The 25,941-nt window shown below is 55.6% G+C and overlaps 1 protein-coding gene across 10 annotated transcripts in view; it reads right to left on the bottom strand.

The window, feature by feature from the left end:
- Nucleotides 1-3,766: 3,766 nt before the first annotated feature.
- The window catches only part of CAPN15 (calpain 15), a 60,090-nt gene continuing 37,915 nt past the window's right edge, over nt 3,767-25,941 (bottom strand). For 9 of the 10 annotated variants that reach the window (XM_034065248.1, XM_034065250.1, XM_034065253.1 and 6 more), the window contains 11 exons: nt 17,969-19,472; nt 14,144-14,352; nt 13,748-13,931; nt 10,466-10,689; nt 9,147-9,272; nt 8,277-8,429; nt 7,939-8,100; nt 7,021-7,250; nt 6,677-6,837; nt 6,206-6,384; nt 5,386-5,563 (listed from right to left, as the gene is read on the bottom strand). In XM_034065248.1, coding sequence (XP_033921139.1) covers nt 5,386-5,563; nt 6,206-6,384; nt 6,677-6,837; nt 7,021-7,250; nt 7,939-8,100; nt 8,277-8,429; nt 9,147-9,272; nt 10,466-10,689; nt 13,748-13,931; nt 14,144-14,352; nt 17,969-19,472 — 3,310 coding nt within the window. Of the gene's footprint in view, nt 5,564-6,205; nt 6,385-6,676; nt 6,838-7,020; nt 7,251-7,938; nt 8,101-8,276; nt 8,430-9,146; nt 9,273-10,465; nt 10,690-13,747; nt 13,932-14,143; nt 14,353-17,968; nt 19,473-25,941 lie in introns of all 10 variants that reach the window. The other variant, XM_034065251.1, reaches the window with a different exon arrangement.

Raw genomic sequence — 25,941 nt, 5'->3', positions numbered from 1 at the left:
ATGCTGTTGCGAACCTGCTGTGAAGGCACCTGGATATGTGCCACTGTGATCCCAGAGAATACCCCTTCCACTCAGGGTGCAGCTCTGCTGTGCCCCAATTTGGTGCCCATTTGGAGGGGGGAGAGATGTCAGGGGGCTCTGCTCATCCATACAGCTAATGGGGGATGTGATGCAGCAGGGGCCCAGCCTGGCCCTTGCTGGTGGCTGTGTCCCCCCCCCCACTGCATGACCATGTTGGGGAGCTGCCCACAGGGCTGTGGGGGATTCCCAGGGCTGACACACACTTCAGGAAGGGGGTGTCATCCCTTTCTGAATGCCCAACTGCTCCCAGGCATCTCATATCCTCACCCACTGGGTGATATCTGTGTGGAGAGCTGGGGCAGTTCTCTGGATGGGTGGTAAAGGGCTGCTCAGCACCCATAGTAGCACCCAGGGGCTTGACTTGACCCGCTGGTGCATGTGCCTCCATCCTCCTCCTCCTCTCATCCCTGCCCACTGCCTCCAGAGCTCCAACCCAGACCCGGTCCGTGCAGGCAGCTGCAGGCAATGTCTCTAATGGATCTCTGCCTGCCAGGAGCAGGGTGTGCTGGAGGGGAGTGAGATGAACCCCCAGCACCCAGAGCTCATCCATGCAAGCATGCCACTGCAGCAGGGCTGGGACTCCAGCCTGAGCCAATGTCCTGGCACACGGCGATGGAGCCAACCAGGCTGCATGTCCCTGATGAGCAGGACCAGGCAGGGGCCCCAGACAGGGAATGGGGTTTCCTTGTAGGCAGTGCCTCAAAACCCTCATCCTGGTGTGTTCAAGCTGGGCAGCGGCTGCTGCATGTGAACGTGAAGGCTCCTCCACCGCAGAGCATCGGCCTCAGCGGAGGGTGAGGAGGGTGCGGGGTGCCCGGGGGTGCAGAGCCGGGGCGATTGTTCCCGTCCCTGATCCATTATCGCGGGCAGTGGAGGCGGCGGCCGGGGCAGGGGCTGCATTATTGACGAGGGGAAAGGCAGCGGCCGGCGCAGGTAGCGGAGGAGCAGGCAGGGCCCCTCTGGCAGCGCTCAGCCCCGGGCAAAGCACTTTGCCTGCGCCGCAGAGCCGCGGAGCAGGCGGGCCCTGGCCCCGCAGCCACCGCAGCTCCTGGTCCTGCGGCTGCCGAACAGCCCCGGTGGGACGGTGCTGGGCTGGGGCACCCCTGAGCACGCCTGGGAGGGTGGCACGGGTGGGCAGCGATGCCATTGCACCGGTGCTGCGGCTCTGCAGCCCTGCACAGCGATGGTGCTGCTCTGTTTTTAAGCCTCCCTTTGTCTCTAGGCGGAGATTTGTGGCGTAAAATGCACAATATGTTCTATCTGCCCTGTGGGAACCATAAAATATTCACCAGCAGCTCCCATTATAGTCAGAGTGAATCACGGAGAGTGCTCGAGCCCTCGCTCCTCAGCATGCCTCCTCCCTGTGCAGCCTGGTCCAGCGCCTGCCTGCACCCTGCAGCAGGGACCCACACTTCTGCCTCCAGCCCTGGGGGACACCCCGGGCTCTGCAGGTTAAAGCGGGGTGACCATGCTGATGGGTTATCAAACACCTCCACATGCCTGAGCATCCTCACGCCCACCTGAGAGGAGCAGTGTCAACCCCATCTGTGGAAGGGACCCACGCGATGGGCAGCAGTTAACCTGGTGTCTTCGGCGTGACTTCTGCCATCGCTTTGCTTTTTGTAGCCACAGCCCCTTGATGGGGTCATGCACCGTGCCAGGGCCTGGTGGGACAGACCCCTTGCTGCCCTTGCTGTCACACACACAGTGTGTTCATATGGGTCAGTACAACAGCACTCTTCCTCCATCCTCCCCCACCACATCTTGCTCTCTGTCCTTCCATCCATCCTTCCCTTCAGACCCACTGCTCTCACTGCCCTTCCCTATTTCCCCTCTCACACCTCATGCTCAAGACATGACAGTGTCAAGGGACAACAAATGTACCGTGAAAGCCACACGCTGCTCCAAAGCTGATGTGTCAAGTATATCCCATCCTCTGACACACAATTACAGGGACTCACAGAAGAGTTCATGCTGGCTCAACCCTTGTGAATGATGCACAACTACAGCTTGATTTCACCTCCACCCCTTCCATGGCCACACCACCACACAGCTGGTGACCCAGAGGGTGTCCTGAGGGCTCTCCATGGTGCCCTGGTGGCTCAGGGAAAGGGGCAGCATCCATATGCCTGCTCCTGGGAGATGCTGCCCCCTCCATGCACCAGCCCACCCAGTTCTTGAATGCTCCAGCTACACCAGGCTCCTGGCACAGTAGGATTTGTCTCCAGCACAGTGGCCAGGATGTGGCTCCAAGGATGCAGTTCCTACCTGGGCTGGCCATCATGACATGGGCCACCATCGGGTCACTAGGCTGAGATGTCCGAGTGTTTCCCAGCACTGAGCAGCACAGGGCCAGGTGAGAGGACACTGCTCACATGTGGGGCAGCCCCACAGGGGTAATGGGCAGCGGTTTGAGCCACACAAGCCCTCAGCATCCCATGGAGGCTAGGGCAAGGGCTGCAGTAGGAGGGTTAAACCTCCCTCTGCCACACGGCTCCTCTCATGAACAGACTGAGGGGAGCAGCAGAGCCCTCCCCACCAAAATTAACTCTCCATCTGTTTCTCCCCGGCTGAGGCTGATGGTTTGTGACAGGCCCTCCTGAATGCAAAGATGTTTCGCCTGGAAAAATCTATTAGGAGTTGCTGTAAGAAAGACTGAATTCTTCTCCTTCTGTCTCTCCCCACTGGTCTCAAGGTGCCCACCCCAGGCAGGAGCGGGCTGGCAGCCGGCGCTGCCACTCAGCCGGAAAGTGCTGCCTGCACCAGCCGGCCCCGACAGGAGACAGAGGGAGGATGGGAGCAGCCCTGTGTGGTGTGAGGGTGCAGAGTGTCACAGAACTGAGCAAAGGTTTAGGTTAAAGGGACCTTAGAGCTCCTCCAGTTCCAACCCCCTGCCACAGGCAGGGACACCTTCCACCAGACCAGGTTGCTCCAAGCCCCATCCAGCCTGGCCTTGAACACTGCCAGGGATGGGGCAGCCACAGCTTCTCTGGGCAAAATGGCTTTAACCTGACAGAGGGGAGACTGAGATGAGCTCTTAGGCAGAAGCTCTTCCCTGTGAGGGTGCTGAGGCGCTGGCACAGGGTGCCCAGAGAAGCCATGGCTGCCCCATCCCTGGCAGTGTTCAAGGCCAGGTTGGATGGGGCTTGGAGCAACCTGGTCTGGTGGAAGGTGTCCCTGCTCTTGGCAGGGGATTGGAACTGGATGAGCTTTAAGGTCCCTCCAACCTGAACCAGTCTGGGATTCTACGATTCTCAAAAGCCATCCATGCCCAAGCCTGGCCACGGGGTCAGGGATGCATTGGCCACAGCCCTGACACCATCACAGCCCTCGCCCATCGCGCTGTTGATGGGGAAACCGAGGCAGGAGGCGCTCTGCCCTGGCACGGAAGGCAGACAGGCAGGGACAGGCAGCGGGTGCCCTCTCCCGGCAGCGCCGCAGCCCTGCTCAGCCCTGAGCATGCCTGAATTTAAGTTCTCTGTTCCCCTTCCCTGCCCCCACTACCCGAAATGCCCCTGAAGAAGCCTACAACCCAACTTCACCCTTTCTTTAGTGCTCCCCTCTGAAGTCACCGACAGACACCCGCACTGTAAGAAACGGCCTCAAGGCTCTGATGGACCCCAAATCTCTCCATCCCAGTCATCCCTGCATCCCTCCCGCAGCCGAGCACAGCAAAAGCAGCAGCTTCAGTACAAAACAAAACTTTATTTGGTCCGTCAGAACCTGAGTTTGAAAACCACCCATGGATAATTCATATGGTACAGGGATTACTGCTTTGATTTACAGTTGATAAAATATCCTATGATTCTGAAGAGCTGGGTAGTATTTACAGGGTTAAAAATATTCACAGCTCAGAGACAGAAAGAAAGAGGGGGAAAAGGTGAACGACAAATCAAAGGAGGAAGGAGAGGGGAAGGGAGAAAACAGAATGAAGATACAGACAGAGCTTGGCTCAGTGACTGCGGGCAGCGATGATGCCAGTGCAGGCACCCCCCACTCCCTGGGACACAGGGACAGGCTGGGCAAAGCCACAAGCCACCATCCATCCCTACCCATGCAGGGTGTGAGATGCAAGCAGCCCCCCAGAACCATCCCAGCACCCAGCATCACCTGCCCCATGCCAAACTGCAGGTTCACACGGCTTGGGAAGGAGGGGAACACCAGGGCACCCCAAAACACACACACACACACACACGCACACAAGCACCCTTGTGCTAAGCCAGAGAGCCACCATGCCCTGCAGAGGGGGGGACAGCCAGCAGCAGCCCACAGCACCTGCAGACACCTGCCTTGTGCTCACTGCTGCCCACAGGGCTTGGCCTCTAAGGATAGGGTGCTCTGCTTTCCCCACCCCCCAAAATCATACCCCCCAGGACATGGCAACGTGGTAAAGCCATGGGAGCTGCTCCCCAGAGGCCGGTTCTGGAGCCATCACCCCTTGGCACGGCATGGGGAGGCCCCTGGGGGCACCGAGTCCCACTCGGGGCCATGGCTTCACTCTAGGCACTGCTCCCAAAGGCTGCCTTTGCATAGTGACTCTGTGTGACGAGGTGAGTGGGGTCCCCTCTGCTGCAGCACTGCTGAGCATCACCCCATGCCCTCACTGCCCACCCCAAGCAGTGGTGCTGGAGGTCAGCCTGAGGGGTGAGGAAAACCCCCTGGCAGCAGCTTCCTCAGACAACCCAGCGCCATCTCCCCCCAGTCCCTTCTCCTCCCTAGCCCCAGCACAGGGGACACGCGAGGTGGATGGAGGGGTCCAACCAGGAGTGGCACCATGGTGATCTCAGCACCCCTGCTATGGTACCTCAGTGCTATGCAGGTCCTGGCGGCAGACAATGGGAGGGAACAAGACAGTGGGAAGGGGCCGGGGACAGACGGAGGGTCACACAGACGGACAGACATCAGAGGTATATTCTTATTTTTGCAGTGCCAGTGCCCTGGCACCGCGGGAGGGGGCAGAGTCCTGAGCACAGCGCCTGGGAAGGGCCTTGACAGCAACCTGCAGCCCCCCCTCTCCCGCAGCCCCCCACTGCAGGCAGAGGGCACTGGCCCCAGGGCAGGTTTGGGGCAGGAGGGATCCTGAGATGGCCCCGCGCCCACAGCTCCTCATCCAGTGCACAGGGTTCCAGAGGTGCCAGGGCCAGGGGGGCAGTGGGCAGAACTGGCCCTGGCCCCACGAGCAAGCCAAGTGCTGGGTGTTGATGCTCTGGCTCTGACTCACAGCACTGACAGCTCAGCTGTGACCCCAGGCCAGAGGCTCGGTGCAGAGAAGGGGGAGCGGAGCAGGGAGTGGGAGGCGCTTCGTCATAGGGGCCGGGGGCCATGGAGCCCTGCGACCTCAGGCGTGAGCAGTGGGTTGTGGGTGCCCTTTGTCAGCATCCAGTCGTTGAGGAAGGCCTGGGTGGCTTTGCGGTGTGCCAGGCGGTGGGTGATGGAGAAGCCGGCGTTACCCTCCAGCTGGGACAGGATCACCAACACTTGCCTGCAAAGAGAACGGCAGGCTCAGGGTCAGACAGCTGCCTCTGCCCTGACCATAGAACCAACCAGGTTGGAGAAGACATTTAAGATCAAGTCCAACCACTTTCCAGCACTGCCAAGGCCACCACTAACCCATGGCACTAAGAGCCTCGTCTACACCGTTTGTGAACACTTTCAGGGATGGTGACTCCACCACTGCCCTGAGCATCCTGTTCCAATGCCTGAACACCCTTTAGGCAATAAATTGTTCCTAATATCCAGTCTAAACTTCCACTGGTGCAACCTGGGGCCATCTCCTCACATCCTATCCCTTGTTAACCTGAGACTGACCCTCACCTCTTGGCCCCATCCTCTTTTCAGGTAGTTGTAGTGAGCAATAAGGTCCCCCTGAGCCTTCTCTTCACCAGACTAAACCCCCCAGCTCCCTCAGCCATTCCTCTTCACACTTGTGCTCCAGACCCTTCATCACATCCATCACTCTTCTCTGGACCCACTCCAGCACCTCAATGTCTCTCTGGCAGTGAGAGGGCCAGATGATGTGAGGTCACCCCAGTGCCCACCCTCTGTCCATACTTCCCTGCCAGCCCCAGACCCTGCCTGGCTCCAAGCCTCCTGCCTGCTCTCGCCACCTCTGCCTACCCCAGACCTGTGCAGGGGGGGAACGCTGTCCTGTGTTTTGAGGCTCCCGCGTGTGGAGACGACGTTGAAGCTGTCTGTGCAGTCACACTGGACATGCAGGTAGGACTTGGGGTGCCGATTCTCCACCACCACGATGAGCCCTGCCCAGCCATGCGTCAAGTAGTAGCAGGTCATCCCCTCGCGGCCCTGGGGCAAAGAGCAGGGTCAGGGCTGGCAGGCCTCAGAGCATCCCTGCTCCCAGTCTCAGCCCCTGGAACAGCATCTTCCATCCTCAGCTGCTCAGGTACCCCAAGCAGCAAAGGCGATGTGTATCCATGGGGTTGAAGGAGATGAGGTGGCAACCAGGGCTGGCATAACCCTGCCTGGCCCCTGCCAGACTGAGGATGCAGCACAGGCAAGGTGCAGGCTCCTCCTGTCAGCATCACCCTGACCCCACTGCAGCCCCAGGCATTCCCTGCCCTGTGCCTTCTGCACCCACCTCATGGCGCTCGCCCTTGTTCTCAGTCAACAGGATGATGGCATCTGCCAAAGTGGTGGGCTGTGCCTCCACCTGCTCCACCATCACCAGCCGGGAGCTGTAGATTGCCAGGATATAGCTGGAATAATCAGTGGCTGGTCGGCTGCTGGTGGGACTGGATGCTGCAGAAACACATGGAGAAAGGAGGGATCAGTGGCACTGTCACCAAGCCCACAACCCCCAGGAGCAGGGTTGTTGCATGTGGAAGCAACCTCTACCCGCATCAAGGTCCCTGTGGTGAAGGTCAAGGGCTTTGCCACCACTGCCCACCGCAAGGGAGCACGGCTGTGTGGGGAGCCCCTCACCCTGGAGAGTGTTGGGGGCTGCCAGGGCAGTGTTCCAGTGGTTGAAAGCACAGCACACCACGGCGTACTCGCCCGGCTCCAGCATGACGTCGCAGTTGACAAACTTCTTGACAGCCCGTTTGCTGTGAGCCATCAGCCGGCCCAGGCTCAGCTTGTTCCCGCTGGTGAAGGTGGCCCGGAACACCATGATGCACAGGTCTAGCAAGTGGCTGTCCACTGCGTCCGACCGCCTGGACCATAAGAGGAGAACAGTAACATCACTCCAGTGCCGGGCTGTGGAGCACGGGGAGGGCACAGGCAGGATGGCAGATCCAGAGAAAGGGTCACCATAGGATCCCAGAATGGTTTGGGTTGGAAGGGACCTCAAAGCTCCTCCAGTTCCAACCTCCTGCCACAGGCAGGGACACCTTCCACCAGACCAGGTTGCTCCAAGCCCCATCCAACCTGGCCTTGAACACTGCCAGGGATGGGGCAGCCACAGCTTCTCTGGGCACCCTGTGCCAGCGCCTCAGCACCCTCACAGGGAAGAGCTTCTGCCTAAGAGCTCATCTCAGTCTCCCCTCTGTCAGGTTAAAGCCATTCCCCCTTGGCCTGTCCCTACAGGCCCTTGTCCAAAGCCCCTCTCCAGGTTTCCTGTAGCCCCTTTAGGCACTGGAGCTGCTCTAAGGTCTCCCCTTAAGGAGCCTTCTCTTGTCCAGGCTGAATATCCAAACTCTCTCATCCAGTCCTCCCACTGCTTCAAGTTCCAGCCCCAGAAACTAGCGCATGTTCAGGGCTTGGGTTTTGGCTACAACAAAAAGCAGACCTTGAGAACTGGAGAAATGGGGAATGGGAACCCACCCCTGAGCTCTGTGACCCTGCAGGACGGCCTGGGACAAAAGGGTGATGAATTTGGCCTTTCTCCCAGGTCCAGCTCACCTGCTGCCCTCCTGGAAGAGGGCGAACTCCAGGGCAGCTCGCTCCAACACCGTCAGCGATGTCACTGTCACTGGCCCACTGGCCTTGTTGGGGAACATGCCCTGCACACGCACCTCGTGCCAGTCCGAATGGAGTTTGCAGATATCCACTGAGTCAAAATACCTGTGGGGAAGCTGCGCTCAGCCCCGGCAGGGTGCTCTGTGTGGACACTGCTCTGCCCTCATGCACACCCTGGCGATACCTTCTCCTGCCCGCCCCACCTTGACCCCTACGTCCCGTTTTCTGTCCCCTGCCTTGCTGCCCGCCCCACAGGCTCTGCCTCCTGGGCGCTACCGTACTTGATGAAGTCGCTGTACTCCATCCAGAAGACACCTTCACTGCTGCCGTGGGGCATCAGGTCGTGCCGCAGCAGAGTCGGCCAGTGTGGCCACTCATCGGACCAGCTCCCGTTCCAGGAGAAGCGGCCCCAGGGGTTTCGGAGACGCAGTAACCTGGGGAAAGGGGAAATAGTGTCAGAGGCTCAGGAGGAAGGGGAGCACAAGGAAGATCACCTCCGAGATGCTCTCCCACCTCTGTAGACCCAGACAACCCCCTGCAGAGGGCGCACCACTTCTGCCACTGCCTTTCAAAGCCCTCACAGCACCCTAGACCTAATTTTCCACCCCCACTGTGGCTGGAGATGCTCTTGACCAGCAGCTCTGGACCTGCTGCAAATCCCTCTGCCCTTCCCTGACCAAGGGGCCTGAAGCCAGGTACTGCAGGGAAGAGACTGAGCAGGGAAGAGGCTGATGAGTGTGATGTGGCTGGAAATGGGGCTTCACAGAGCACCCAGGCTGTTGGAGGCAGCACCCATTTCTATCCCCCACCCTCCAAAGGTGAGAACGGTGCCCTGACTACCTCATGCGAGAGTTCAACTCAATCCTCTGTGTCTTGTGAGACCTGGTGAACCGTTCTGCACTCTAGGGTGTGCTGGAGCAGAGCAGCCCTGCATGTGGAGGCTGTGCCCAGAAAGGACAGCATATATGGAAAAAAAAACTTACATGACACCCTGGGATGCAGAAATAGCCCTTTGCTGGCCATGAGGATGGGACACTGAAGAGTCCCTGAGGTCTTGTCCAGCCTGCACTCCATTATCCATCCCCAGGATTTCTGCTTGGGCTGTGGCAGGGATGTCTGCTGAACCACACCAGCCTCCACCCTGAGCTCACCTGAAGCCCTGGACATCCCGCACATCCAGGATGGAGTATGCGTGCCGTGGACGGAGACCCATACTCTCATAGGCCACATCATCCACCTTCATGTTGCCTCCTCCACAGGACGCGCCCATGAGGAACCTGTACAAGGGAACAACAAAACCTCAATGTCCTGCCAGGCCTGGTATGGGGGGAAGCTCATCCCTACTGCTCACAGCATGGGAAAGGCTCCCCCCAGGAGCTTCCTGGATATTTCCTCTCTGCAACAACACTAAGCCTCCCCAGCCACACAGAAAGGCAAGTGGTGCATCTGCCTCCCCTTTGCAGGCTGCTGGCCCCTGCAGAAGTGAGGACAGACTATTTGGAGTGAAAGATCTGTACCAGCCAGGCCCGGGGGGACACCACATCAGTCTCCCATGTACCTTCAGCTAACCCAACTGCTCTCCCGCTCCCCCTGCCAGACCAATAAGGTGCTTCAATCATAGAACACCAGGTTGGAAGAGATCTCAAGGATCATCTGGTCCAACCTTTCTAAGCAAAGCATGACCTAGACTGGATGTCCCAGCACTCTGTCCAGCCAAACCTTAAAGGTGTCCAGTGCTGGGGAGTCACCACTTCCCTGGGGATATTATTGCAGTGGCTGGTTGTTCTCACTGGGAAAAATTTTCCTCTTGTGACCAGCTGGCATCTCCCCAGGAGTAACTTGTGCCCATCACCCCTCCTCTTTTCACATGACTCCTTGTAAAAAGGGGGTCTCTTTTCTTTGTAGCCACCCTGTAAGTACTGGCACATGGTGAAGGTTCTCCCCTGAGCCTTCTTTTCTCTGTGCTGAACAAGCCCAGCTCAGCCTTTCATCACATGCTTCCCAGTCCTTGGATCATCTCTGTGGCCCTTCTCTGGATTCTCTCAGCCCATCCACATCTTTTTTGTATATACATTCACTTTTGCTTTGCCTCCTACAGACTGCCTAGAGTCATGCCCAGCTATGGCCAGCAAAGCTGCAATGTGTATGGGCGCGAGACACGCGTAGGGTCAAGCACTTCACAATACAAACACCACTGAAAGCAAAGCAAGGGGGCTGGATGCCGGCCACTTCACAGCTCCTACAGGACAGCAGTAAACGTGCACAGGGAACTTCACCAGCGTTTTCATTTCATATGAGAATGAAACAAAGGAGAAAGAATTTCTGAGGAGTTTAAAGGGGGAGCTCCACCAGTGCTCCAGATGAGGTGGTGAGCTCCACCAGCCCCTCTCCTCTGAGCCTCTCCAAGAGTGCTCCCCCCTCCACCCAAGTGTCCATGCTCCTGCCATGGCACCCTCCTGCCTCATCTTACCCAGCCTCCTTAGAACTCAGCATTTTGGCCCAGATGAGGTCAGTGTCAATGGGCTCCTCGCGAGGGTTAGTGGAGCTGACCTGCAGCATCAGGCTCTCACAGGGCGCACCCGTTAGTGTAGCCAGGCCTTCAATAGCACGCCCTGCCTGGAGGGCAAAGTACGAACCATGGAGCTTGGCCAGAGCCTTCTCAATGAGGGCGACCCACAGCTGCTTCCTCTGAGCCTATGGAAAGAGGGAGAAACATGTCAGAGCTGCCATGGGCAGGGGATGGGAAAGCAAATGCAGCACACGCAGACAAGGCAAAGCCCCTCTCAGCCACCTTCCTGCTGGAGATGGAGAGGCAGGAGCAGCAAGACCAGACACTAGGAGCTTGGTTGCATGAGGCAGAACCCATTCTCTGACTGCTAAGTGTTTTATTTGCACAGTTCAATTCCACTTAGGAAAACATCCTGGAGCGAATGTCTGTCAGATAGAGCTGCACCCTTAGGTGCCTAAGCAGTCAGGCTGGCAGGGTGGGTGCCCACATTACAAGCTAACTGTCCCTTCCTTCTGCTTCAACCTGGATTGAAAAGGGTTTAATAATCATACAATCCCAGACTGGTGTGGGTTGGGAAGGATCTTAAGCTCATCCAGTTCCAGCCCTCCTGCCATGGGCAGGGACAGCTCACACCAGACCATGTCACTCAAGGCTCTGTCCAATCTGGCACTGAACACTGCCAGGGATGGAGTATAATGGAAGAGGCTATCGAGCACATTTGGAACAGCTGCCTTTCACTCACACACTGCTGCAAACCAAAACTAACACACCTTTGGTGAAGAAGGCTGACTAGAGCACACACGGAGGTGGGACCGGGTAGATTTTACCCATGGAACAGTGACACTATTTCAAGGACAAGCTCCAAGATCCTTCGGGCAGATAGGCAAAGTCCTCTACTCCAGCACAAGGACAGTGGCAAGATGCTGTGACAAGATGCAAGTTTTCCAGGGTGGAAAGCTCCCCCTGGAGACACTTTGCTCTGGTGCCAGGCTACTGCTCTTGGCATCTCTAGGCTGATTATAGGTAGGGAAGAAATGGAGATGCTGCATTAATGCACCCAGGTTTGCAAAGCCTCCATCAGCCATGGGCTTGGGGTGCAGCCGCCACTACCATGCCCAAGTCCCTGCAGGGTGACTCCAGCACTCCAGCCATGCTCCCCCTCTCATCCCCAGCATGTGAAACACCTCAGCCCCAACCCCTGCCTGCAGTGAGGATGCCAAGGGGAAGGTGCATGAGGGCAGAAGGCAAGGAGACAATACCATCCACTACAAGCCCAGAAAATCACGTTTTTAGCCAGTGCTTGAAGGGTAAAAGCCCTGGTGCAGTGTGACTGTGTGCGACTCCCAGGTGGCAGCCGAGAGCTAGGAGAGGAAAGGAGGGCCCTGACGATTTCTTTCCCGTGGATAAAGAATGCTTGCAAGTGCTTTCCACTGGGGTTTGAGTCCTTCACTCAACAAAATCCATGTTGGTTTTTCTGCCTGAGCTGCAGCCAGGGAGCTAGGCAAAGAACCTGATTTTCTTTTGATTTTAAAACTCTGGTTTTCCTTCCTTAGCTCCCACAGCCAGCTTCCAGAGCTAAACACTTGATGGAAAAATCTTGCTAACGTTCAGATGCCCCTCGAAACACAGGTAAGGCAAGGCCAGCCCATGAGAAAACCTTCCATCAATAATAATAACAACAATAGACTTGAAATTTGTAAGAGAGGAAAGATGGATGGAAATTAAAAAAGAAAATAGAGAGACAGGTAAATCTTACACTGAAAATAAAGAAGTGCATCTGGATCCTCTGTGTACTGAGAGGCAAAATGTACACACTGACTCTTCCTTCTTCCCCTCTCTAAAGTTTTCTCCTTAAGAGGACTGGCTTTCAGCAGCTTTGCCCCACTCAGTGTCCCTGTGTCCCAAGGGAAGATCCACCATGCTGCTGGGAATGTGGACAGGCAGCTTGGACAGCTGCAAGTCCCTGCCTGGAGCCAGGGGTAAGGAGGGTTCTGGAGCCAACTGTGCTGCTGCCCCAAGAGGCCTGTGAGCTTCAACAAAGCCCTGGGACAACAACCAGCAGCTGCCCCAGCACTGGACAACCTCCACCCCACAGAGGGCACAGGCTACTGAGCACACTCAAGCTGTACCAACATTAAGGTTCCCCAAATCATAGAATCATACAGAAAGGTTTGCACTGGAAGGGACCCTAAGGCTCATCCAGTCCAACCCCCTGTCACAGGCAGGGACACCTTCCACCAGACCAGGTTGCTCCAAGCCCCATCCAACCTGGCCTTGAACACTGCCAGGGATGGGGCAGCCACAGCTTCTCTGGGCACCCTGTGCCAGCGCCTCAGCACCCTCACAGGGAAGAACTTCTGCATAAGAGCTCATCTCAATCTTCCCCGTCGGGTTAAAGCCATTCCCCCTTGTCCTTACCTTCAGGCCTCACTTCCCCAGCCAGAGTTCAGTCCTGACATCTACAGATGACGTGGTGTGGGGCTGTGTGTATTTTAAGAGGACTGGAATTGATAGAACAAAGTCAAACCCATCAGTCCTGGGTCTGTGGCTCCTCCTGACAGTGGCACTTTGTTTTCTTTGTCAGATTTTGCTGCCTGAGTTTCAATAAAGATGTTCTCAGTCTCCTTCATGGACATGATCCCAGCAAGTGCTGCTGGGCCTGGCAAGCGGGATGGGCACGACAGCGCTGATGGCCTGAAGTGGCTGCGGGAGCTCTGTTCATCCCAGCAGATGCCACCTGAGTGTGCTCAGAGCAACTGGGCACTGGCTCGAAACAGGCTGATTTGTTGTCCTTCCCTCTCCACGGTCCCTCCCTGGCAAAGCCAAGCTGCCAGACCTCCCCACAGAGGAAGGCAACAGCTTTCCCTCAGCCTCCCACAGCACAAAACACTCAGGTTAAAAGAGTTTCCTTTTGCTGCAAAGAATGAAGGTGGCTTCTCATGCTATTAAACTGTGGGGAGCAGTGAGGGAAGGGCAACTGCAAATGAATCTTCATCACAGCCTGAAAAATGCCCAAAGGGGACTAAATAGCTTTATATTATGGCTTCAAAGAGCTCAGCTGTCCTAAGGGTGCAGCAAAAAGCAGGATCCTGAGCTGCAAACCCCCCATGCAGCACGAGAGTAGGTGTCTCACAGCAGTACCTCTTCCCACTGCCTCTCCTGGGAGAGCTGGGGACAAGCATCCCCCATCCTTGTGGAGCAGTTCTCATCCCATCACTCCTTTACCCCCCCAGGGCCACTGACCTGTGAGAAGAGGAGGAACCCGCACTCATCACAAGGCAGCATGTCATCCACCAGCACTGTGGTCCACGTGCCGTCCTTGCAGAGCCGCACCTGGTAGGCACCCTCGGGACACAGTGTCCTGGTGATCATCACCCGCTCCACCAGCTCAGGCCGCTCAGCCAGCACAGCCAGGGCACTCAGGAACCTGCCAGTGGGAGGGGTTGTGGCATGGGCAGGCAGCAGGCAGCTGCCCAGCCATGCAGGTGACATGGTAAGAGGTGAGGCAGAGGATGGGCTACACACCTGGGGGTATAAATGGGTTTGAGTAGGGCTGAGGGGCCTGATCTAGATCTGGATGAAGGAGGGGGGAAAGGAGGAAGGGGCAGGAAGGTGCCAGGCCAGCTCACTTGCCCTTACCAGCAGTTTCCCAGCAGTCCCTGGAGGATATCTGAGGGCCTGGGTGTCCGAAACACTGACCACTTCACTGACCGGTCCTTGAAAATGCTACAGTTGATTTCATGGGGTCGCAGCCACTGCTTCACCCTCTGCTGCACGCTGTCACCTTCTGGGAATCCCACGGACTTGGGCCCAGGGTGAAAACTGTCGTCTACAAAATTGACTTTGTTCTGTGAGAGCAAAAAGCAAGGAGAGCATCAGTGTGCAGCTGTGTAGCATCCTGGGATCCATTAAGACAAGGCTGGCCCGGAGAGACCCCCTGCACCCTCAGCCCTCCCCCTTGGGCAGCCCCTTGTGATGCAGGGGACAGCACTGGGGCTGGGTGTCTGCTGACAATGGCATAGATGCTTTTGTGCCTTGGGTCCAGCATGCAGCCCAGCCATGAGCTGGCTCAGCTCTCCAGCCTGCAGCTCAAATCTGCCTTTTTGTGTTTCACAGGAACCGCCCCTGGCAGAGACCATCTCACGCTCTGTGCTGGTGCTAAAAGCTGGCCCAGGGGGCACCTTGGCTGCTCTAGAAGTGGCAAAGCATGAGGAGAGCAAGCCTGCAAGGAGCCAGCTGGCAAACACTGCTCAACCTAAACCCTGTGCTAAGGGCTGAGCTGCTCCTGCTCCAGAGCTTGGCAGTCTTGTGCCACCCTCCAGGAACATCCATGGAGGATGTTAGGGGCAGCTTTTGCAATTGTATTTGGCCAGACCACAAACAGGCAAGGAATTCCAGAGTGAGGATATCCCACAGCTGAGCCCACATGCAATAGCTGCTGCGTATAAAATAATGTAGAATTATAGAATCACAAAAACCCAGACTGGTTTAGGTTGGAAGGGACCTCAAAGCTCATCCAGTTCCAACCGCCTGCCACAGCCAGGGACACCTTCCACCAGACCAGGTTGCTCCAAGCCCCATCCAACCTGGCCTTGAACACTGCCAGGGATGGGGCAGCCACAGCTTCTCTGGGCACCCTGTGCCAGCGCCTCAGCACCCTCACAGGGAAGAACTTCTGCCTAAGAGCTCATCTCAGTCTCCCCTCTGTCAGGTTAAAGCCATTTCCCCTTGGCCTGTCCCTACAGGCCCTTGTCCAAAGCCTCTCTCCAGGTTTCGTGTAGACCCTTTAAGCACTGGAAGCTGCTTTAAGGTCTCCCTGGAGCCTTCTCTTCTCCAGGCTGAACAACAAATGATCTGAAGGGTGGATAATCCTGAAGTTATTAGCCACACTGGCAGGATGAAAGCACAGAACTTCAACCAGTGGAGAAAGGTGGCTTTTCCATACAGTTTAATACAGGGCAGAATAAGAATCAGGATTTTGTTATTGGTAATTAAATGAAATTAAATTCTTTCAGCAAAAGCCAGCTACAATTTAAATTCCAAAGCTTTTATGCACGGCAAACTAGTAGTTGTGTTTCCTCTTTTGTTGCAATCCTGCGTCAGTGCTTTCTACATGGTGCCTCAATTAGCACTTCTAGCTTCTCTTTCGCACAAGGGTGTTTTTCAGCTAAGAAATGGCACTATTCAAATACTGATGTGAGCCAAGGACACGTCCCAGTGCGTGCTGGCTTTCTCCAGGGGAGCACCTGTTCCCTGACAGCAGCCTCATCCGGGCCTCCCTCCTCGGGCTGCAGCCAGGCTCCTTGGGACCCCGCTGTGGCAGAGCACCAAGCACACAGCAGTCCTGGAGTCACAGCACGAGCTTGATGTTCCCCATGGAGTCCCTGTGCTGCTTTTTCAAGAAGCAGCAGCCTTCAGCCTCACTGGTAACATGGCCAGGGTCTCAGCAGAGCCAGGACAAGACTGCAGGAGCCCATGGACTTCACCAGTATGATGATGGAGGCAATGTGAGAGCCATAGCACTGCATTCCCCAGCAGCAACAGGGAAGCCTGCCTAATGAGCTAGTTACCTTTACACCATGGTGTCTCCCTTCCTGTATTTCTAAATGCTTTAAAGAAGTTATCACCACCAATATCCCTGTGAGATGGAGGGAAGGAGAGGCACAAGAGCTGCAGGAGTGGAGGGAAGAGGAGCAGGTACCTCCTCCCATGGCTGGGCAGCGATGAGCCTGCTCACAGATGGTGCCAGACAAGCTCTGCTTCTTTCTCCTGCAAGCTGATAAATGCAGGCATTGGACCTCATTCACTCTTCCTGCTCTGCCAACAACCGCCTTCAAGTCCTTCTGGAGCAGAGAATTGACCATCTCCACTGCCACCTCCCCTGGACTACATGGACCAAGGGAAGCACTACCAGTAGTGAACTTTGTGATGGATGGAGGAAGAGGAAAACAGAAATGGAGCCTCCCCAGCACATGAGAATGCTCTGCAGAGAGAGGTGCAGGACATGACACAGACAGCAAGAGCTCTGGGCTGTCTTTCTGGATCTGCAGAATGTGCTGCTGCATGCTGTCATTCAGAAAGGGAAAAGGATGGTTAATCAGAGAAGTGTGAGACAGTGGAATAAGCAAGAGCACCTGTTAGGATGTACACCTAACAGTTAAAAAACCCCACAACCCCAAACCAGGATCATCCTCAACAGACTCCCACCCAAGTCAAACATCCCTATAGTCCCTGTCTTGCAGGAAAGTCACAGGCATGGGCACACTCCTCAGACCAGGCAGGAAAAGCTTTGTCTGTATGCCAAAATGGGACTGCAACACCCTTTCCATCTGGTTCAGAAGAGCTGAAGGCTTCCGCAGAAAGAGGCCAGAGAAAGAGCAGCATTCCCAGGAGTGTCTTATGCCACTCAGATTAAAACCAGGGCCATCAGAACAGTGTTTGAGACTGAAACCCAACAGATGGAGCTGGGCCCTTCACAGTGGTGTGTGCTCCTGAAACCCTCATCCCGATCCAGGCTCCAGCCAAACCTCAGCCATCCTTCCTAGAAGAGGGGCAAGCCATTTGCAGCTGAGCATTCCCAAACACCACCAAGGCCCAGCTCATGGTTCCCAAACATGTTCAGCTGCTGGGAGCAGAAGCAGTTCCCCTGCCTGCACCCTGCCAGTGCTCTGAGCTTGTCTGTTCCATCCTCACATTTCCTGCACACACATGTGTCATTAGTGCAACCAGCAAACCTGGGCACACTCTTTCCCAGCTTTCCCCACACTTGGACAGGGAAGGAGCTGCACTGACTACCTAAGAATGTCCCCTTCAGCCCAGATGTTCTGTCTAACTGATTTAAAACATAGAATCCCACACTGGTTTGGTTTGGAAAGGACCTTAAGATCATCAAGTTCCAACCCCTGCCACGGGCAGGGACATCTCACCCTAAACCATATCACCCAAGGCTCTGTTCAACCTGGCCTTCAACCCTATCAGGGATGGGGCATTTACCACTTCTCTGGGCAACCTGTGCCAGTGCCTCAGCACCTGCACAGTAAAGAACTTCTTTCTTCCTTATATCTAACCTGAACTTCCACTGTTTAAGCTTAAACCCAACACCCCTTGTCCTATCACTACAGTCCCTGACAGAGTCCCTCTTCAGCATCCTTATAGGCCTCCTTCAGATAGTGGAAGGCTGCTCTGAGGTCTAAACATCACCATGTTTCAGAATTAGCACTCAAACTCTGTCATCCTTGAAGCAGGAGTGAATTGTATGGGTCACTTTCACCAGAGAGATTCCCTTGCATCCAACCATTACATTCCAGTGTTTGCAACTAGAACCCTGCTGTTGCTGGTGAAGATCATCTCTGGGGCACAGAAGGCAGTTTTCCTGTGCCGAGCAATGGCCAAGCCCCATGGGGGAGGCAGGAAGGGCCCTCTCCAAACACAACCAGGAGCAAGAGCAGTTCAGTGAGCACTCACCTCCCGGCAGAAGGTCACAATGTTCTCCCACAGGGCTTTGGCCTCCCCCTCATCCGTCTGCCGCCTCTTCTCCACGTGCATGCTCTCCCGTCTCTTGAGGGGCTTGAGGCCCTTGCGCTGGGCCACATACTGCTGCGGGGTATGGCAGGCCACACAGTGCTTGGCCTTCAGCTCGTTGAGCAAGGTGCAGGCAGGGCAAGCCCACTGTCCTGGCTTCTCCTGGCTGGAAGGCAGCTGGGACGGGAAGAGACGGGCGACCTTGCGTGCGGACGGGGCCCTGCCGCCGCAGGACGAGGAACAACAGCAGCCCTTGTCACCAGTGCTGCAGTCAGGGCAGCGTGGGGACGGCTCACTCTGTGTGCCATGCTCCTGGAAGCCATGCAGCTTGGAGGAGCCACAGGCTTTGCACTTCTGGGCCACAGTGGGGTTCTTGAGGGTGCACTTGGAACAGGACCACGTGGTGAAGTCTGGGCTGGAGGGGCTGCACGGGGTAAACCTCACCGAGTCCCCTGCCAGATTGATGGTGTCGCTGCCCTTCTGTGTGCTGCAAGCCTCACATTTACCAGCCCCAGCAGAGTTAAGCAGAGAGCAGGAGCTGCACTTCCAATGGGAAGGACTGACCTCCATCTCCTCCTCCAGCACCCCCAGCCGCTTGTTGGACAGCAGATCCTGGAAGCGGGAAGCAGGGGCAGCTCTGGTCTGACCCTGGGGAGAGCCCTTCTGCCCCACTGCACCCTGAGCCACGGGCTGAGGAGCTTCAGCACCTGGCATCTGCAGGTGGGGGGGTACCTCCCGGCGGCTCCGTGGGACAGGATTGTTCTGCAGCCCCGGGGAAAAGGGACCAAAGGCTGGTACCTTCTGGCCCTCTTGTTCCATAGCCACTGGGCCCTGGGTGGCCACAGCATCACTGTCAGAGATCTCTGCAGGGACTAGAGGCTGGGGCGTAGAGGGGGCCATGTGAAACCCAGCGGGGGTGATGACTTCAGGGACGACCAGCGCCTCTGGGGGGATCTTGGGCAGTGAGAGCTTGCGTGGGCCACCACAGGCAGAGCAGGAGTTGGCCACCGGTGTGTTGTGCAGAGTGCAGCGCTGGCAAGCCCAGCCGCTCTCCAGCTCCGCTTCATCAGGGCTCTTCCCTTCCGAGTCCTCGCTGCTGCTTTCTGCCTTGGCAGCCTCCTCCTTGGACGTGCCCTTGGGCTCCACAAGCACGGTGGGCTTGGGCAAGATGCCATTGATGACGGGCAAGGGGGAGCCACTGGGTCCTGGCTCCGGGGTGAAGCCACATACCTCACAGGTTTCCTTGCCCAGAAAGTTCCTGAAGGTGCAGCGGGCACAAGCCCATTTCTGCTCCTCCACACTGAGGCGCAGGATGTGGTTGAGGTCGGGCTTCTGGCGGGGCGCTTCGCATATGGAGCACTGCCGCTGGCCAACGGGGTTCAGAAAGGTGCAGCGGGTGCAGGACCACTCGCGGACAGCAGCCATGGAGCCAGGAGAGTGGGAATGGCTGGAAGAGAGAAGACAACAGCATGAGGCCAAGGCCACCCTGACCACAGGGGTACCGCATGTGTCCTGGTCTGGCACAGTCAGCATCTTGCTTCCAGAGAGGAGACAACCATCAATCCAGTCATTGCTCTCCAAGCACTTACTCTTCTGGTACTGACAAACCATTTTTCCAAGTGCATGGAAATGCATTGGCTTCCATCCAAAACACTTCAGGAAGGGCAGAAGAAAAAGCCCCAGCCTTACTGGCCCTGCTCTCATGTCAGGGATGCATTCTGGTGAGCAAGCACCCTGACTCTGCACCCACCCTCAACACCTGGTACATCTGCAGCTTGCTTGCAGCTCTGGAGGAGGTGACACCATGCTGTGCCTACCTGCTGTTCTGAGGGCCAATTCGTTCCCCCTTTGGTGTCACTCCAGCTTCACTTTCTGCTCCTGTCTCTTTTCTCCCCTTTTGGCTGACCATCATGGGAACACTATTTATCTACATTGGGATAACTGTGTTATCGCATACCTGACACCACCAAGCCAGGAAAACCAGGTTTGTGGTGTACAGTGGTGCCTTCACCTGGATATAGGCTCTGGGGCCAGAAGTCTGACCTGGCCTGCCTGCAGCAGCTTCTGTGCTGGAGCCAAGGTAGATTGTGGTGTACCAGTGCTGGGACATGTCCCCTGCAGGTTCTGAGCTCAGGAGCACTGTGCCCCAGCTCCAGGTCTTTGCCTGCTTACCTGGGAAGTGCAGAAGTAACACCATCAGCACCAGCCCTAGGTTTCAACCTCCAGTGATGCTCAGAGATGCCTGAAACCCTAACGGAGAATAGGTCCGACGCATGTTGTGGCAGGGCAAAAAGTCCTCACAAGGATTTCTAGGCAGGTTCAATGTTCACAAAGAGCACTGCAGCAGCAGCACCAGCTCTGCAGCCCACAGCAACCTCAGGGCTTGCACGAAGCAGCTCTCCTTCCCCTCAGTTGTACTTTCAGGAAGGTGCAGCAATGCTCACACATATGCTGATGAGTGACAGAAGGAATCCCAGCCCTGCCTGGTGCCCTTCGTCCCCTGCTCAGGGGCAGTTCCTGGAGCTTTGAGCAAAGGTGGGGCTGAAACGGAGCTTTCTGTTTCCTCCTCCTCCAAACAAGGGCAAACCAGTTCTCCTTGAGGTAGCTGCGCAGCACGAGCCTGGAGCCCTTCTGCCGTGCACTCCTGCTCCCAGATAATGCAGCCAAGTCTAAAGTCCCAACCTTGAACCCAAGCTCCAGCCCAGCTGCACTTCTCTGCAGCCAAGCCGGGCCCCTCCAACCCCTTCCACACTGTCCTGCTTGCCCAAGATCCTGGGCAAGGACAGCTCTGCAGGAGAAGCCTCCAACTCCACCCCATGCCCTCAGCTCTTCTCAGGAACAGCAAATTCAGGCCAAGTCAGACCAAGGAACAAGCAGCCTAAATCATGGGAGCTGCACCACAGTGGGTTCACCACTCTTCCTGCTCTGGCAATGATCTAGTGCAACCCTGACACTGGCTGGAACAGAGACGGGAAAGATGTTTAATGGCACAGAGGAAAAACTCTGAGATGCCGGTGGGGAGGGATCCAGGTTCTGGCTGCTCTCCAGAATCCCATGCACAGCACCTGTGCAACCAGCTTCCCAAGGCACTGAGCAGCCCGCATTGCACCAGTGGGGTCCTGAGAGGACACAGGATGCAGCAAGAGCCACCCCATGGAGGAGGAGGGTGGCCTTCCCCATGGCTGGGTACATGAGAAACTCCCCTAGGAATATTCCAGCAGCAGCAACCCAACCACATTTCCAGACGGTGTTCCACAGCCATAGGAAGAGCAGCTCCCCCTCAGCAAGAGATCACATCCAGTCTTCAGCTCCCTTCTTAAATCAACCATTTCTCTAAATAAAGCCTGAACTCAAGAAATCCATTTTATTGCAAGAGAGAGCCTGAAAATTCCTCTGCTTCATACACCATGACTTCATAGCCTGAACTTTACAAGGTATTTCTTTACTGGAGTTATTTCAGGAATCTTTCCCAGCTAAGAGAAATATAAACATTGATTTCTCTGCCTGAAGGCCTCCAGCTGTGGAGCCGCACATCCTCTCCCTCTGGCAGCACCATGCCCAGGTTGGAAAGAAGAGAGATCACTCCTCAAGCAGAGAGAGGGAAGGAGCTGTTCACCCAGTTCCAGCAGAGGCAGGGAAGCAAATGGGGCCATGAAGGGCACCATGATCCTGTCACATCCATTTGTTTTACTGGCTGAGGTTCATCAAACTACAGGCATCAGCAAAAGGCAAGCAAAGGCTGTCAGCAACCTGTGCCATGTCTGTCCTGCAGTGTCCCACACTGTCACCCACACTGTACACTGGCTCCCAAAAATCCACCCCTGCATGTAGATGCTGCATTGTTCACTGTGGATCAGGAGCCTCCAGCCACCAACCTTTGCACACATCACGCACACGCAGGGACCTACCCAGGTGGCCAAGGCTTCTGGCCATGCAACCACAGAACCATGGAAAGAAATCCCCTTGTCCCTTCCCATAGCAATAGAGAGAAAGGAAAAACCAGGGTAACTAAAAGACAGAGGTACCACATGATGAGCTGCATCACCAGACCTGCTTGATGAAGCACCAGCCATGAGCTGCAGGCTTGGGGAGGCAGCACCTTCATTTGACTGGGCAGGAGATTCAAACTTGAGGCAGCAAAGGCGGTGGAAGCCAGGACACCATAATGCTCTCCTCCAAGTTCTGATACCAACCCTGGATGCACTGTCCCTCTCCTGGTTCCCTCCTCTCCCACATGCCACAGGAGCTGACTCTCAACACTGTCCACTCCATGGACAACATCCTGTGTACTGCTGGGATTTCCACCTACTTGCCTTTCCCCACTGTCAGCTCTCAGGAAAACCCAAAACCTCTCAGACAGGCCATCAGCTCTTCCCTCAAGGGTGGGAAGGGTTGATGTGTCTCCCCTTGCAGCAACAGGGCCACCAGTGTGGCAAGCTCTGACAGGAGACATCCCTGCCTGCTTCTCCCCAGGCACCACATACTGGTGCCCAGCAGCCATGCAGCTTTCCCTGCAAGCTAGTGGGAGATGAACAGAAATGGGTGAGGACATGGGACATGCATCTTCATTGGTACCCTATGAGCCATCAGCTCCCCATCTAAAACTGATGGACAATTCAAGTCCCTGCCTGAAACACCAGGCTTAGTTTAAGGGTCCAAAGACCACAGAGGGCACAAGGCTGGAACCTGCCCTTACATGATACAACCCACACCAGCACATGGCAGATCACAGCAGCAGCTCCCACTCAGAAGTTAAGTGGATGAAGGAGAAACCCATCTGCAGCCTGCCCCAGCCTGTATTCCTCCCTACAAAGCCTGGCTGGCTCCTTTCCCGGCAGGCAAGGAGCCTGCGTGAGGAAACACAGCAGTTGTCTCCAGCACCTATTCACCAGCCCCATCTGCTGTATGATAACACACATGCTCACCAGCCCCACAAAACCCAACTGAGATAAACATCCCCTGCCACCTTCCCAGGCACGTGTGTAGGAGAGGACACAGAGACCTGGCAAAATCACCCACTGAGACATTGTTGCTCAGGAAGGAGACACTTTACAGGAATAAGGAAGGCTCCTGGTAGCCTGGGATCTGGTAGAGGCTCTTTTTGGGTGCATACACCAAGGAAATGGAAATGGAAACAGCCAAGAGCCCCACACCTCCAGCAGCACAGACAGGGCCACGCTTCCCACCACAGCAGCTCTACCCAAGTAAGACGTGGTGTACATCAGCTGGCAGGAGACAGCACCACATTGGCAGGGCTGCATCTACCTTGGCAATCACAACAATGTAATTATAAAACTTAAAAAGTAATATAGAAGGTATTTAACCAAGCAGGCAGCTTTCAGCATGCTGAACCGCACTGGTGCTCAGTTAAGGACTGCCACAGGGAGCCCACTGCCGAGGTGACAGCATATGGAGAGGGCTGCTGGCAGGCAGCCTGTGCAGGCAGGACCTAGCAGCAGAGCTGCCCGGAAGACACGTGGCTCTTTCTCTCAAGACACCAATTCCAAGTGTGCAGAGGTGGCAGGGGAAGGATGTTACTAGAAGGGAACAGAAAGTTACTGCAGGGACATCACCAGCCCTTTGCTTCCTGCTGATTTGCAGGAACATCTAACCAAAGAGGGGTAGAATTGTTAGGACAAGATAAGGAATGGATTAAGAAGGCACCAGGTGGTGACCTTCCAAACCCACCTCAGGACCCCTCCTAGGGCTATGCGGAGCAATGAAGTCAGGAGTCTCTGCTGAGCTCTGTGTTCTGCTGCTACAGAGCCCTAGCTCCCACACAGCCATCGAACAAGCCAGGGGGTCTCCACCACTCTGCGTGGCATCTGGGCTTTTCTGGAGCCGCAGCAGAGTGGGGTAAGACAGGAAGGAACAGGGCAGGGTGCAAGGCCAGGAAGTGCCCAAAAACCTGCAGTTTGCGTCTTTCCTGCCGGCAGGGAGCTGGTGGTGAGCCAAGCTGGTGTGATCTGCACCTCCAGGGCAAGAGATAGCAACCAGCCCTGGACAGAAGCACCTTGATGAACACTGCCAAAGCGAATGGCTTGAGGTGACCTGGGCACTGGAGCAAGAGATCCTGGGGCTCCACTGCAGAGCACACACTGATGGCAGGATGCTAGGAACTTGTGCCAATCACACACAGCAACGGAATCAGGCTGCTTCTCTAAATAAAACTCCTCCAGAAGAGTTAAAGCCTTAAAACTTCCTGCTTCAGTTCACTCACGCAGTAAATAAACACATAAATAAAAATCAATTGTTCTATTCAGTATCAAACAAGCCCTGAGCTCTCTGAGACAGAACACACTGTAGCAAAAGCCTCATTTGACAAAGACAAGAAAAAGCACTGGACCTTTGGAAAGGAAAAAGAAAAACCATCGAAACTCCCAAACAAAAACCTGCTTCAGTTGTCTATGAGCTGTGAAACGCTTCCCCTCTTCCCCATCCAGCTGTTTGCTCTCTATCTTTCAACAGCACTGGCGCTGTGACCTAAGAGCGCTCAGCATCGTATCCCATGTGGACCTACCACATCTCCAGTGCCAGCCGGAGCAGAAGAAACCAGTGCCTGGGCAAGAAGGGGGTGCAGGAGGTCAGCAACCACACAGCATCGCTCTGGCAGTTAAACTGTTAGAAGGGCACAGTTGGGATCGGGGCCTCCACGTCATGAAGCCTGGGCGAGGAGATGCTGTTGGCTGAGCTGACTCACTCCTGCAGAGCCAGGCAAGGGCTGGTAGGCTGGACTGGGGGAAGGCTGCAGCACAACAACACAAAAACACTTGGAACAGGGACTTTCCACATCTCACAGATTTCTATAGAGGCATCAGTGGAGAAAAACAGCCTCTGATTCACACTCCTAACCCTCCAAGGCTATAGAAGTGTCACCAGCTCAGTGTGAGCATCATACAAACAGGGCAGGTTGCATAAGTATTTCCAAATCCTGCCTCTCCCACTCATCCAATCATCCAAAACGAGACAAGAAAATAAAACCAGGCTTCAACACCAGTGACCTTCCCCCAGGCTCACAGGGGCACAAGCAAAAATAAAGCATCAGAAGGGGCATGCCCCTTTGGCCTCTGCTCTCACTTTGCACCAGCACAGACCTCAAGTCAGAAGGAACCTTGCAGGGGTCTCCAGTCCAGAGATCCTTCAAGCTGCATCTCTGAGATCACAGCAAATTGTTCACGTTTATATACTCTGGTCTTGAAAACCTCCAAGCATGGAGACTACACAACCTATCTGGGCAGCAAACCCCACTAACTGGTGTCCTTGGCCCAAACATGCTTCTCCTGATAGCCAGTCTGATCCTCTCCTGTTTCATCCTAAGCTCGTCCTCCTGTCACACACTGCTGTTAAGACCCTGGCTCTGTCTTCTGGGTGATGTTGCATAGAACCATATAGAATAGTTAAGGTTGGAAGGGACCTTAAAGCTCCTCCAGTCCCAACCCCTGCCACAGGCAGGGACACCTTCCACCAGACCAGGTTGCTCCCAGCCCCATCCAACCTGGCCTTGAACACTGCCAGGGATGGGGCAGCCACAGCTTCTCTGGGCACCCTGTGCCAGCACCTCAGCACCCTCACAGGGAAGAACTTCTTCCTTATATCTAACCTGAACTTCCCCTGTTTTAGTTTGAACCCATTACCCTTGCCTTATCACTGCAGTCCTTAATGAAAAGTCCCTCTCCACCATCCTTGTAAGCCCCCTTCAGATACTGCTATGAGGTCTCCATGCAGCTTCTCTTTCTCCAGACTGAACAGCCCCAGTGTTCTCAGCCACATAATCCACCACCCTTATACCCTGTCACAGGAGATGAAGCCATGAAGGACAGCAATATTCTTCCAACATCCAGGAAAGATATTTTTAGGACTAAAACACCCCATATATCAATCAGCGAGTGCAGCCTCCTCAGTCTGCTTAGGAGAGA

The sequence above is a fragment of the Melopsittacus undulatus genome, chromosome 8 (genome assembly GCF_012275295.1).
Source record: "Melopsittacus undulatus isolate bMelUnd1 chromosome 8, bMelUnd1.mat.Z, whole genome shotgun sequence".
NCBI lineage: Eukaryota > Metazoa > Chordata > Aves > Psittaciformes > Psittaculidae > Melopsittacus > Melopsittacus undulatus.
The sequence above is the reverse complement of the archived record's forward strand: the minus strand, read 5'-3'. Positions and strand labels throughout refer to the sequence as shown.